The sequence below is a fragment of the Chenopodium album genome, chromosome 17 (genome assembly GCF_948465745.1).
Source record: "Chenopodium album chromosome 17, dcCheAlbu1.1, whole genome shotgun sequence".
Classification (NCBI taxonomy): Eukaryota; Viridiplantae; Streptophyta; class Magnoliopsida; order Caryophyllales; family Amaranthaceae; genus Chenopodium; species Chenopodium album.
This window is the reverse complement of record NC_137850.1, coordinates 628405-642930: the sequence shown is the minus strand read 5'-3', so window position 1 is coordinate 642930 and position 14526 is coordinate 628405. Positions and strand designations below refer to the sequence as shown.

The 14526-nt window shown below is 31.8% G+C and overlaps 1 protein-coding gene and 1 pseudogene across 1 annotated transcript; both read left to right on the top strand.

Annotated features, from left to right (window-relative positions):
• Positions 1–1803: 1803 nt before the first annotated feature.
• LOC145590194 (antiviral protein MAP-like) lies at positions 1804–5466 on the top strand (annotated as a pseudogene).
• Positions 5467–12130: 6664 nt separating this feature from the next.
• LOC145590193 (antiviral protein MAP-like) lies at positions 12131–13120 on the top strand. The gene has a single exon (XM_081646946.1). It carries the CDS (start codon positions 12131–12133, stop codon positions 13118–13120), a length of 990 nt encoding a protein of 329 aa, XP_081503072.1.
• The last annotated feature ends 1406 nt before the right edge of the window (positions 13121–14526 follow it).

The following is a 14526-nucleotide window of genomic DNA, read 5'->3' as shown; positions in this document are numbered from 1 at the left end:
AGTTTTTTATGATTAAAACCTACAACCCCCTCTTCTTTTTGGCTCTATCTTTTCATTACCTTCCCCTCCCCCCCAAATTTTCCTCTAAGTCAATTCCTACCCCCTCCTTCTGATCAGACAACATCATAGGAGTATCATACATCAATTCCTCATCTTGTTAAAAGATTCGGACAACCCCCCCGACCCCAATTCTTATGGATGTTTAATCACTTCACGAGACTCTTTTTCAGCTCGATATTGACCCTTCGGTTCCTGTATCTCCCCTTCCTCAATCATAGAAGTCCCAACTACTCTTAGGACCATTTTATCACCTACTATCAGCTATAGCAATGAGTTCAGCTTGTTTACTCCTTGGACTCTTCAACTCATCTATATTGTCCTTAGAGTTTGGTGACGAGAATGCCAACCTTCTTGCTGCCCCTACAGGACCAAGTTTGATGACATCAGGATCACTAGAAGAAGAAACCTTCTTTGTTTTGGACGCAAGTCTCAACTTGTTTATATATTCTTCTTCCCCCTCTCTTTCAGCCATGTCCACCCTCACTCTTTTCTTCGGAGAAGCTCTAAGCCATGGACCATATTGATAAACCATCTTTGTTGTATCATCTTCACAACTCTCTTTGAATTGGCACTCTCTCTCAATATTCTCCAATCTTCCACAGAAAAAACAAAAGCCGGCTAGTCTTTCATACTTCAAATCAATCCAACGAGATTGATTCTTTCCCATCGCTAAGAACAACCCCCTTCTCAAGGGTTTATTGATATCCACTAGTACATTTATCCTCATACAATCACCCCAGCCCAAAGGGTCAGCATCATCAGCTTCTAGGAAGCCATCAAGAAACTCCCCCACATCATACATTACCTCCAGCGATCTTTTATTATTGAAAGGCACGTCCAGTAACCGAACCCACATAGGAGTATGCTTGAAAGTTACCTCTGATGGTTGTTCATCTCCCAAAACTTCTTGTAAAAGCAATAATTTTTCATCAAAATACCATGGTCTACCTTCTAGAACTCGTTCTTTATCTTCCTCAAAGAAGAATTGAAAAACAAATAAATTTGTCTCTGCAACCCTAATTGCAAACTTCTCTTTTAATCTCCACACATTCGTTAAGGTTTTTTTTCATCGCCTCGATATTATACGGTTTCACAGTCCATAGTTTTCCCATGAGCGTGAGATTTAATTTGGTCATCGTATCCTCACTCACAATTTCGACATAATCACCTCCTAACACCTCTCCCTTGGCTTCTGTCAAACGAAGTTTTTCCAAGTCTTTGATTAATTCCTCCCCCATGATTACAATCACGAGGAAACAAGAAAAAATAGCAAGAAATTGAGAAGAATCAGTCAAGAATTTGGAAGAAAATTGAAGAATTTTATGCATTCACTCACAAACCCTAGTGCGAGACTCACTCACCCTAGGTTTTTGACCAAATTTTCTATTCTAGATTTCTTTTTTTATATATATATTTACCAAGTATTTAGTGACACATGTCACTCAAATTATATATAAAAAAAAAGTGTTTATTACCCAATGTACAGGTTACCGATCATAAGGGACCAATAGAACAAGATCCCATATAAATTTTTTTTTGGGAAACAAGATCCCCTATAAATTAAGGTGGGGTTATTAAATAATAATCTAAAGTGAACGGGCCAAAGATGGAATTATTAGAATCAATTTTTCCTAAATATTATTACTTCGTATTTTTTTTAGTTGAAAACAAGTTATAAAGCTTTAGTGAAAACTTTTAATACCTTTTCTAAGATGACCTGATCTTTTTCGTTTAAAACTCAATATGAATCATCGTGTTTTTATTTTCAATTATATATAATTGTCACAAGTTAGTATGCGAAATACATGTTATCATAATTTTTTTTTTTTTTGTAAGTTATATTACAATCAAAGTAACATTTAAAATAAAAAATTGTTAACAGCACCAATGGTGGTGCATGATGATGATGGTTATGTTGATGATGGTTGTTGTCCCACCATTAGCAACAACACAGTATAAGACGGAGAAACCCTAGCTTACGACACAGTAACATTTGAGCTAACAAACGATGTTCTGGCTACTCAAGTTTTTAAACAAGACTGGACAATCAAGTAGAAGCCCCAACTAGGGTTTGCACCTTACAATCAACTTGAAACCCCCCTTTAATAGGAGTCGAATATGTTTTAGTCAAATATGTTTCATTTGTTGGCTGATATGGTTTTTGTGTCACCTAATATATTCCTTTTGTTAACTAATATATTTTTTGTAATTTATTTTTTGATATATTTCTTTTGTTGGCTGCTATAAGACATCAGTTGGCTGATATTTTCTTTAGTTGGCTGATATCTTTATTTTGTTGGTTGATATGTATATTTTAATTGTTGACTTATTTGTTTCATTGTGTTGGCCAATGTATTGTGTTTATTTTGTTAGCTTACCTGTTGCTTTTGTTTGTTGATTCATCATTTTGTTGGTTGATATGCTTCATTTGTTGGCTGATATATTCCTTCTGTTGGCTAATGATATGTTCCTTTTATTGGCTAATATGTTGATTTAGTTTTTGTTTTGTTTTGTTTTTTTTATTATTTTTATTTTTGCTAACATGTTCCTTTTGTTAGCTTATACGTTTTTATTGATGTCTTAATATATGTTCCTACTGTTGACTGATATCAGACATCAATTGGCTGATATGTTATTTTAGTTGGTTGATATTGGTATTTTGTTGGCTGATCCACATCATTAACCATTTCATCCAAAAAAAAATCAGATGTAATAATAATCCAACATAGTATGCGTTTTGGTTCTCAACAAAGGTAAACCCTCTGCCACTTTTCCATCATCTCTCTCATCCCTTTACACACTCTCTTCCTTTGTCTCCACCACCTACCATCCATACATCAATGGAGGCTACACTAGCAAACCCCTAAACCCTCGGCTCTAAACCCATGGTTCGTTTCTCGTGTTTTCGTATTCTACAACATCGCCACTACTAAATCGCCACCAAATTGCACCAAATCGCCACAATTTCACCACCAAATCGAGACCATGAGGAGAGAGAAGTTTTTGGGAGTTGCGGCCATGGTAGAAGGAGTTGCGGCGAGAGTTTGTGGTGACATCGAGATGCTGTCGGAGCTCTAGTGGGAACTTGAGCTATGGCGGAGACCACGAGGAGATAGAAGAATGTTGCGATGATTGCTCCAATCCTGCCATTGTGATTTGATGAAGAAGATGATAAAATTGAAGATTCGAGGAATATTTCCGGTGATGGTGTTATTCGATAGGTCTAGAGTGTGGAGGGAATTTCCTGAAATATACTGGGCTTCTTATTAGGCTGCTGCACAAACTATGGTAATGTTAAGCCTCATTCTCCTTATCTAAAAATAATTTTTTAATTAAACCTTATAAATTAATAACATTGATTTCAATATCAGTAATTTCAAATAACAAATTCATCAGTAAACGTTATTTTTTATCGTATCAATAAACATTATTTCATTCCATATTAATAAAATAAAGACAAGAAGAATTGATGACTAAGTAAACCTAATAAAAAATTAATGGTAAATACATTATATAAAACTAAATAGCCATAAATAAAATATTTTGGCTTTAATACCATTGTAAAAAAAAAAATTTCCCTAGCTTAGCTTTGAATTTCTAAGATTTAAAATTTATGGTAAATACATTATATAAAGAACTAGGTGGTGTTACCATTATCAAGGCATTGAAGTTTGATAAGAAAACCTATATCATCATAGAAACAAAAGAAACCATAATATCTATACAAGAAAGCTCATTAGAATATGAGTGTTTTTTTTTTCTTTAGTGGTAAATTGTTATTACTTTTATAAAGTTTGATGGGAATTAGAAAAACCATCAATAAGGAATAGCATTTTGTGTTAACTACAAAAAGCAAGGAGAAGCATTATGTCTCTTCTGATTTCATTATAAGAAATTGCATATACCTCTAAAAATGCAAGTACGTTATCTAGATCTAGATGTTGTAAAACTCGATTTAGATCCGACACATTACATCCCTATGTAAGGGGGACTAAGTTCAATGTAATGGAATCAATTGATCATATTTAATTAAATTTTAAAGTATAAGGTATAAAATTTGATAGAGATAAAAGTAATGATTCAAAATTATATTATTTATTATGTAATTGAGATTATACAATTATTCTTTTTTTTAAAAAAAAAAACTACTTAAAGTACATATTTTTAAGTGTCAAATATATATAGACATTCAATACACATGAGATATATGTACAATACATATATAGTATATATATGAAGTATATTTTAGATATTATAGAGCAATTATAAATTAAATTAGTGTATAAATGTTTATAAATAATGATTATTTAGAGTAACCAATTCATTTCAAAAAATTTAATTTTAATTAATTTAAACTTGCTTGGTTTTGTAACTTTCCTAAAAAAAACTTGAATATTGTAAAAATGCTAACTCAACGGCTGATATAAGTCATATTATGGTACACAAATTACTAACTCGAAAATATTAAGAAAATAATTTTTTTCATCAGTTTTATAAAAAGTTTTGAATTATGTCTAGTCATTTTGGAATTCTACCATTTTCCCTTATGTAGCCGATAAATCATCCCCTACATGTTACGGGCTACTCAAGTTTCTAACAAGATTGCGCAATCAAGTAGAAGCCCCAACTAGGGCTTGTACCTTACAATCAACTCGAAACCCCCCTTTAACAGGAGCCGAATAGGCTTTAGTACACCTCAAAATTAGTAACACGCAATAATGGGTGACCTTAGGTATAGATGCCGAAGAATTATATGTATGGGCTTATCAAGACAACGTAAAATACAATGGAAAGTACCGAGCCACTTTCCTTAATGACACTCCTTCAGCTTCTAAGGACCGCCTTTTTCAAGGATCAATGAAAAGAACCATTAGATTCGGAGGTAATTTAACTATAACAGCCTAGAGCCTGCTACTGGTACAACTGAAAAAACGTTGTACTAGGAATACAAAATCTATATGGAGCCATTAGAAAAGTGTACAATAAACAAGAGAGCGAACTAAACAAGGGGACGGATGAGGCTAGGTTTTTTCTTATTGCGATTCAAATGGTTCCAAAAGTAGCATGACTCAAATTTATGGAGCAAGCCATAGTTAGCTAGGGGGAATAATTCCGATTCCTTCAAAAAGAAAATGGTAGCTTTTCAGAATGATTGGGATCTGAATTCTCAAGCTATACATAAAAACAGAATCAACAACACCTTAATGCTTTACTATTACACCAACTTTTATAATTAGTAATGTTGAATCGTTGATTACCAGCACGCATGAGGTCAATAAAGTGGACGGAATAAAAAACGACAAGGGCCTCCTCAAGTACAAGTCTAGCACCCTTAGGGCCTATTCCGATTTACTGAAAACAATTGAACTAATTGGGACTGAACTGATTGGGGATGAGTTGAACTGAACTGAATAGAGCTAGAACGAATTGTTTATGACAGAAGGAAATTAGGAACTGAATTGAAGTGAATTGAAATACTAAATTGATTGGAGCTGAACTGAACTGAATTGAACTGGAATTAAGATGAACAAAACAGGCTTTTAGTGTTATCGGAAGCTTGATTTTGGACGATGATATATATACAGCCCGATATATAGTCGGAGTCTTGCAATATGCACTTGTGTAACTTTAAAATGGTTGTTTCCTTAGCTTATAATAACACTTCAATATAATTATTCTCTGATCATGTACATATTATGGCTTCATTAGCCGGCTTTAGAGACACTTAATTAAGCATGTATCATATTTTTACTACTGTTATGTATGTACTATATGAATAAATAATTATGCGTGTACTCATGTTGTATCAATGTACCAATAACAAAGATCGATTGATGTATTGTTAAGCCTCATTGTCGTGGCCTAAAATTATATTTTAATTTAGGAATTTTTGTAAGAAACTATCTAATAAAACCAAAATTTTGTGAGAAACTATCTAATAAAAAAATTGTTGAAAGAAACTACCTAATAAAGGTAAAATGTTGTAAGATATTACCTTTGACCGAATTTCCATTGTTGACTTAATTTATGATGTTGATCTACCTTAAAACACCTCTGAGACTATCATGAGGGTTGGTTTTCAAGGTGATAAGGTTGTTTTCTAAGTGGTTGGAGGATATTCCAAGTTGGTGAGAGTAGATTAGTGGTTCATGATGGTAGTTTTTGGGGTTAGAGGTGGTGGTGTTGGGGTTGAAAGGTGGTTTAATTTAGGTATGGTGGAGGCAATTTCAAGCAAGTTGTATTGGTTTTGGGAATGAAAGTGGTGGTTTTAAAAAGTATTTTGAGGTTGGTAACTGGTGGAAATCCGGTATAGGCCAGGTAGTAATTTATAACATTTTACCTTTTCTTAAGTAGTTTTTTACAACATTTTACCTTTATTAGGTAGTTTATTACAATAATTTTTTTTATTTAGGTAGTTTCTCACAAAATCTTGCTTTTATTAGGTAGTTTTTGACAAAAAGTCCTTTAATTTATCCTTATAAATCATTAACTCAATAATATTGATTTCAATATAAAAAATTTCATTAAATGATAAATACATCAGTTAACATTATTAATTTATCATCAATAAACATTATTTCATTCCATATTTAATAAATGACAAGAATAATTGATGACTTGACAATATGGATTTAAGTAACAAAAAATAACCAGGATAGATCTCAAGTCTCGCAGAAATTGAGTGTTTCTTGTCAATCGCAGTCAACAAGATGCACAAAATGTGCAGTTATGTGTTTGGTTTAATTCCCTCAAAAGCTCATCAAACAAAATTTTTATCATTCAACTCTCTAGGATTCTAAAAGATAAATTTACTCTAAAGTTGAAAATAGTATTATACACCCAGGTGCACCATACGCATAGTGTACTTAGCAGGCGGAGAGAATATACTGTTATTTGACAAAAAAACATATCGTGTATGACAAAGAACATACCTATATATGTTTGATAATATGTTCTTCTATATATACTTATGTTCTTTAACATATGTTGATTAAACATGTTTTTTGGGTTTCAATAATACAAAATATGATCTTTGAATTTGGCTCGTATGTTCTTTGAATTTTGCTGGTATGTCATTTTTTTTATTATTATTTTTTTGATTGGCTCGTATAGTCGTATGTTCTTTGAGGTAATGAGTTCTTTAAAGTATGTTCTTTAACTTTTAATTTTTTCTTTAACGTATGTTCTTTAACTTTTAATTTGTTCTTGAACCTATGTTCTTTAACGTATGTTCTTTAATTAATGTTCTTTTGAATTTTGAAATTTATAATTCAAAATTTAATTTGAAAATGAATTCTTGAATTTTTTTAGTTAAAAATAAATTTAGAGAGAGAAAACGAAAATTATTATGAAAAGTTGAATTTTGGAGAGAGAGAAAACTATTTTTGGAGAAATGATATATTCGGTAAAGAAATTTTCCGCTAATGTAGTGTAATTTTTCATGAAATTTTAATAAATTTTTTATCATATTACTTTTGTAATGTCTTTATGTTCTTTAGTAATGCATGTTCTTTGTTAAAAACAAACATGTTTTTTTTCAAACACTTAATGTTCTTTCTACCTTTTTTATATTTAACTGGGTTCACCATGCACATGGTTCACCCGAATGCATAGACCATGCATTATTCTAGAGTAATTCCTAAGAAAGTGAGAATCTTAATTATAACTTGTTAAATAAAGATAAATATTTAGATTTCTCTAAAACTCATCTATATGATGCATATGTTAATTTATTTATGTAAATAATTAAACAACTTCTACTTCCGTTACATATTATGTGCATCTTTTGCTATTTATCCATTACACATTACGTGCAACTTTCCATAAGAATATGCAGTAACGGGAGATCGAACAACCCTATTACTCATCCTCCACCACACCTTCTCATTAACCTCAACGCTAATAATGGCGTGAAGATTGTTCGATCTCCCATTACTGCATATTCTTCTTTCTCTATATTTTTTTTTTTAATTTTTTTAGTGAAATTGTTTAGATCTGGTGGGTTTGAATCCAAATTGGATGTTTTTTTTATCATTTTGGGGCACAAGTGGGTTGGTCTTGGTTGGGTTTCACATGTTTTTCAGGTGAGCAAGTGTGGGTTTTGAGTGCAGGGTTGGTGAGGTAGGTTTTAAGTGGGTGGCCTGGGTGGATTTTGGGTGTTGGTAGTTTACGAGTAGAGTAGCGGTGGTTGAGGTCGGGTAGGCTAGCGGTGGTTTGAGTCGGGTGAAGTAATGGTGGTTAAGGTCGGGTAAAACAGTGGTGGGATTTCATATGGGTCGTCAATGGTGAGTTTCAGGTGGTTAAGTGGGATGTGGTGGTTGGATGGTGCTGATAAGGATGGTGGGTAGGGGGTTGGATGTTGGTGGTGGCAGACTGGCTGTGGTAGTTAATTAATTTTTCAGTTTATCTATTTTCTTACTTAATTACATTCACTTAACTTTCTTAAACAACCATTTTCATTTTTTGCCTAGGAGTCTGTGCCAAGCCTTAAAGTTACACATAATGTGTAACAGAGGTAGTAAATTAAATAACCATGCGTAACTTTGGATTGACGCCACTCAATCTCATGATTAATATATAGACGACTCAACAAATTAAAGAACGTAATTACTATGCATTTGATTTGCATCATTTAAAAATATAATAGACTACATTACATCTTCAAGAAAAGAATAGTCAGTGTGCCAACAACAGGATGAGAAGTATGTATAGGATGTCTCTCTATGCTAGTGAGCTCAAATCTTCTAGGCAAATCTGGGTTGGCTAGAAAGGTGCGGCCATAAGCTACAAGGTCACAGTGCCCCTCGACCACAGCCTTATTTCCGTTTTCTCGTCCATAACCACCACCTACAGTAAAAGTGCCATTGAAAGCCTTTCTCATGGAGATTAAGCTATAAGGGCATTCTATTTCACTTCGAAGATAAAAAGAGTAGAAATTGGAACTTTAAAATATTTTATATCTCACAAATAATCTCCTAAAATAGTAACTAATCCTTAGCTAACGGAGGTTAAATACTTTCATATTAATTTGGAAAATTTAGGTTAATACTCCCTCCGTTTTTAAAACTTGCTCCATTTCTCTATGTGATGAGTCTATTATATATATATATTTTTATTCCCCGTCCCGCGGTCATATTTGTGCTTATTTGAGCTCTGCGGAGCTATTTATATCACTAATATACGTTTTTTAGTGTTTTTGTAGAATTGATATTATTTTATAGGAATTTGCAGATTTATGACAATTCCTGAGCTTATGAGTCACTACGAAGATATTGGAGTCAGATTGTATTTTATAACCTTATATTTTAAGCTCATAGCCGAACTAAAATAATTTAATTTGGTGATTAAGGGCTCAGTTTGGTGAAGGAGTAATTAAGAGCTAAAAATCAATTGCATAAAAGACAAGGATCAGATAAAACCAAGGTTGAAGACCCAAAGACAAAAAGCCTAATAATCAAGTCTTCTACAAATCTGACTGGGCCTGATCGAGCGGACAGCATGGTAGCGTGATTTTGTTAGTTGGGCACAGCAATTTAAAGCCCAATAACTTTTGTTTGTGAGGCGGTGGTTAGCTGTTAGACTTTAACTAGGATTTAGTTAATAGGAATTATGCAATATTGATTCGAGATTCGAGAGATTTGAATTGATGTTTTGGCTTAGTTTTAATAGACAGGTTAATTTATAAATGGTTAAGTCAAGATTCGAGAGATGCGATTTAATATCGATAGATTAATTATGTGATTATAATACGTAGCGAAAGTCCTTTATAATCTGGTTAATTTATGCATGATAATTGATTGTTATGTTTTATCCCAGAGTATTAATTATTGGTGAACCTATGACCCTAGATCTTTTTATTGTTGATTATTCCCTTAGTTTAATTATTGTCGTAGTATAATTCTTATAAAAATACTCGTTTCTTGATAATTTAGATTATAATAATTTATTAGAAATAAAAGAACATTGTTTCCCTGTAAATTCGACCTTACTTCTCTATCTATTTTAGTTAGTGGTTTTAGGAATTAGTTTTGATTAGGTGATACGACTTTAACCTGTCACCATGCGCGGAGTTTTAGGAGAAATTGGAAAAAAGTAATAATATATGGAGGTAGTGGGGTAGATGGAAGAATAAAAAATTATAAAAAGCAAAAGTAGTGGAGAGGATTGGAGGAGAGAGAATATGAAATTAATAAAATATGATCATGGTGGGTACATTAGGTGAGAAAAATTAGTTAAATATTGTAAAAGTTTTCCAAATAAGGAAATGGAGAAGTATTTAAAAACGGTCAAAAAAAGAAAAGTAAACAAGTATTTAAAAACGAAGGGAGCAACTCTCTAGTCTCTAAGATAGATAAAGAACATCTATAAAGCTATATTAATAGATATGATTCTCACAAATGTGAATATATATTTATAAAGTGCAGTGGTAGCCAAAAATAAGATGCTAGATTTAGAGGCCGGGTAATTAATTTAAATTAAGGAATCAACCCAACTATGCATAAAAATGTATATAATGGCATCTTTCTTTAGTAACAAGACACCATTTGTCTATGAAAAAAGATTAGCCGCCATCATTTTTTTTTAATTGTTGACTATATAACTAGGAAAGGAAAGATGCTTTTATTGAACGAAGGCAAGATTAGCAACTAAATTATAGGTGTATTGCGTATATCATTAAACCTCTTAATTTGTTTTATCGTTTTTTGGCAACTTGAGCCACTTTATGTATATGTTTTTCCCTATATAAGGATGTTGTGTATGTTGTGATGATAATGAGGCCAGGCTACCGCACCAAATTTGGCAATTTGTATTTCACTAATTTTCCACCATAAATTAGCATTTTTGTAAGTTTCTCCTTATTATTTATTTTGTGATTGAATTATATATACATACTCTGTATTTATTTATTTATACGGGGCTATGAGTGTTTTTGGTAAAAGAAAGAATTAAATATATATGAAGTATAAGAGCTTTTGCTTGTTTCACAAAAAAAAAAAAAAAAAAAAAAAAAAAAAAAAAAAAAAAAAAAAAAAAAAAAAGTATAAGAGCTTTTGTTAACCAAATAAAGGAAACATCATAAACTTCTAGTGTTATTATTTAAATTGTTTTTGTCTTTATTATTATTATTATTATTATTATTGTTATTATTATTTTATTTCTTATATATTCCTTAGTGTTTACTAGCATTTTATTTTCTTATTTGTTTATTTTATTTTATTTTTCTTATGAAGTATTTCGTTCTTTTTTTTTCATTATTATTTATTTCTTTTATAGTACTCAATTTTCTTTTTATTTGCTATTTCTTTGTTTTATAACGTCGTTCACTAGTATATAAACTTCTGCTCTCTTTTAGTTGCACCATATTGGCGTGTTCACTTACTATAAAAGTACATATTACAAATTGTCTTTGATGATTCAAATGCTAGAAAAATAAAGTTAAGTGAGATATTGTTAAGTTTGTTTTAATTATATATTCAAAATATTAACATTTTATAATTTTGATTTCTCGGTAATTAAAGATATGCAACTACAAGTTTGAAAGTCAAAGATTAGTAAAAGTTATCCATTGGCCACAATGAAAGTCAAAGTCTCAAACTATTGCAAAGTCAAACAAAACAAATGATTATTATTGTTAAGAGTTGTATTATTCATTATATCTATATTAATACACACAAAATACTAATACAATCTTAAAATATCATCACCACTTCATAGACAACCTATGACTACAACTATAAATTCTTGACCCGACCTTTCCCACCAATAATAACTCAAAGTTACTGAGAAAAACACAAACTTTTTTTTTTATCACGTTTTTTATAAATGATTTTATGTTTTTACCCTATTTAAGATAATTTTTAGAACGACTTGAAATATAACTAACCCAACCCATTGACCCGAATTGGTAGGTATAGCTATAACACTTAGCTTGTATGAGTCATCGAATCCTATGCATTCATGCAGAGCTTATTTTAGTAGCTTCGAATGTGAAAGTAATATAATTATATTGTACAACCCTTGAAACTTATGCTGTGCTTTATTTCTTAAGATCAAATTTGCAAATCATAATATGCAGGCCAGTAAAATTGACAAGAAGAGAAGTATGAGGTCGTTATTGGGAGCAGCAGTATGCGTTTGGTGGTGCATGATGATGATGGTGTTTATTATGCCATCAATATTAGCAATAGAAGCTGATGAATGTGGGCAACAACTAGACTACAACACGGCCGCCTTACCATCCATACCATTCGATGTTAGATTGGGTGAAAGATGCTACTCCAAATTCTTGACAAGACTGCGTAATCTAGTTCAAGCTTCCCCTAGGGCTTGTGGCTTACCATCAACACGACGTGTCCCTTTACGAGGCACCGAATATGTTCAGGTGGATCTCAAATTTAGTAACACTAAATGGGTGACTCTAGGAATAGATGCCAAAGATCTATACATATGGGGTTATCAAGACAAATACAATGGCACTTATCGGGCTGTCTTCCTTAAGGATGCTCCTCTGCTTGCCAGGAACACTCTTTTCTCAGAATCAACGACAAATAGAACTACTAGATTTGAAGGCACCTACAATGAGCTTCAAAGATATGCCGATAAGAACAAACGTGACCAAACAATAGGAATTCCTAACCTCGAATCTAGCCTTAAGGAGGTGTATGGGAAACCAGAAGGTGAAGTAAGTGTGCAGACCGAGGCTAGATTTTTTCTTATGGTCGTCCAAATGGTTTCAGAGGCAGCACGTTTTAAATTTATCGAAACTGCCATATGTGAGTACAATAATAAAGAGGAAATCAAACTCAAATTATCAGGCTTCGTAAATGATTGGGATAAAATCTCGTATGCAATTCATAGAGCAGAAAATCAAACAATGAATAAATGCACTGTTATTAGGCCACCCATTGAGGTTGGTAACACTGACTACAAGTTGATGGTAAATAATGTGGACGACATAAAAAGTGACATGGCCCTCCTCAAGTACATGCCTATTCCAACCTCTAATTTGGTCGATAATGTGGATGTGGATCGTACAATTCCGAAATCTGCGGTTATGTGATCACTTAATAATTATATTTATTATTCATGCTTTAATTAGTACAGTTGTATTTTATTTGAATTTCCTACATATGTACGTATTGCTTCCTTATATAATGTCCCTATCTCTTTAATAACTACGTACGCTTTTGCTAACATCTTATAAAGTATGTACTTGAATTATGTATGGTGCAAGGCTGTAATATTATGTTTGATAATGCAATTCAATAATATTCAAAAACCCAAAATTATGAATTAATTAATTTGTTCACTTTCTGGTTTCTCGTACACATTTTTACTTGCCGCCCTTTATGGTTCCTTAATTCAACTCGATTGGGCATCTTCTTAAACTGTTCATAAAACATACGATCATTGGTCTCTATAATAATTAGATACATTATCAACTTATCACATGTAACTATCATTTAAGAACGGGCAAAATTACGTCCACCTACTCCTAACAATTACCCACTATTAATACAATAATATCATTTAACATGTTGAGTTGTGTTTTTTATCATTATTAGTGGCGAGTATACAAAGTATTTTTCCATTAGGAACGGGGTAGCATTAATTTGAACACAAGAAAACTACGAATATATTAATTCAGATCTTTAATTTACTAAATTTGAAAAGTCTACACATGTGATAACTCTCACCCATTGCACGTTTATCCTATCATTCATGCATTTTCTCATTATAAAGTAAAGAGGAAAAATGTCTAATTATTGCAAATAATATAAAACGGAGGTAGTATAATTAATGGTTGACAAACTGTTGTATTATGTACTAATCACATTTACTAGATGTATAATGTAGAATGGATATGTAAATTTTCAGAGTTTCATAAATAATAGCATCAAATTTACAGCGTTATTATTATTCTCTTGAATTCTATTTAGAAATTAGAGAAGATGGTTGCAATGTTGAAAATGAAGATGATGACGATAATTTGCTACAAAAAGAATACCAATTTTAGAACGTTATATTTTCTTCATAGTTTTTTCATTGCCTTACCTATCACCTCATTGAGTCATAGTCTATACATGTACACCTTATCCATCGAAAAATTGTGACACATTTTTATGTCATATATTATGAATTTGTGACCTTTAGAATTTTGTTTCTTTATACTTCCTAAGCCCTGTGTCGTTATTTTATTTTTATCTGATATAATTTGACTTCTGATATTATTGACAAATAAACTCTATCTAAACTTGATTTCATAGTTTAGAGTTTTAATTGTGAGATCTTGTTAGAATCGTATCAAAATATATAATTATATCATCAACTTTCATACTTTGTACTTAATAATAATTTGAGATATTAATAATTAAATTGTGCATTAACAAATGTGATAAAAAAAAAAAAAAAAAAAAAAAAAAGTGGGTCAACCACTAAAAGAAAATAGCCAATTACCAATGGCCA

Bases quoted from the DNA above. Each gene is read 5' to 3' on its own strand.
- LOC145590193 (XM_081646946.1), top strand. From the start codon at position 12,131: ATGCAGGCCAGTAAAATTGACAAGAAGAGAAGTATGAGGTCGTTATTG.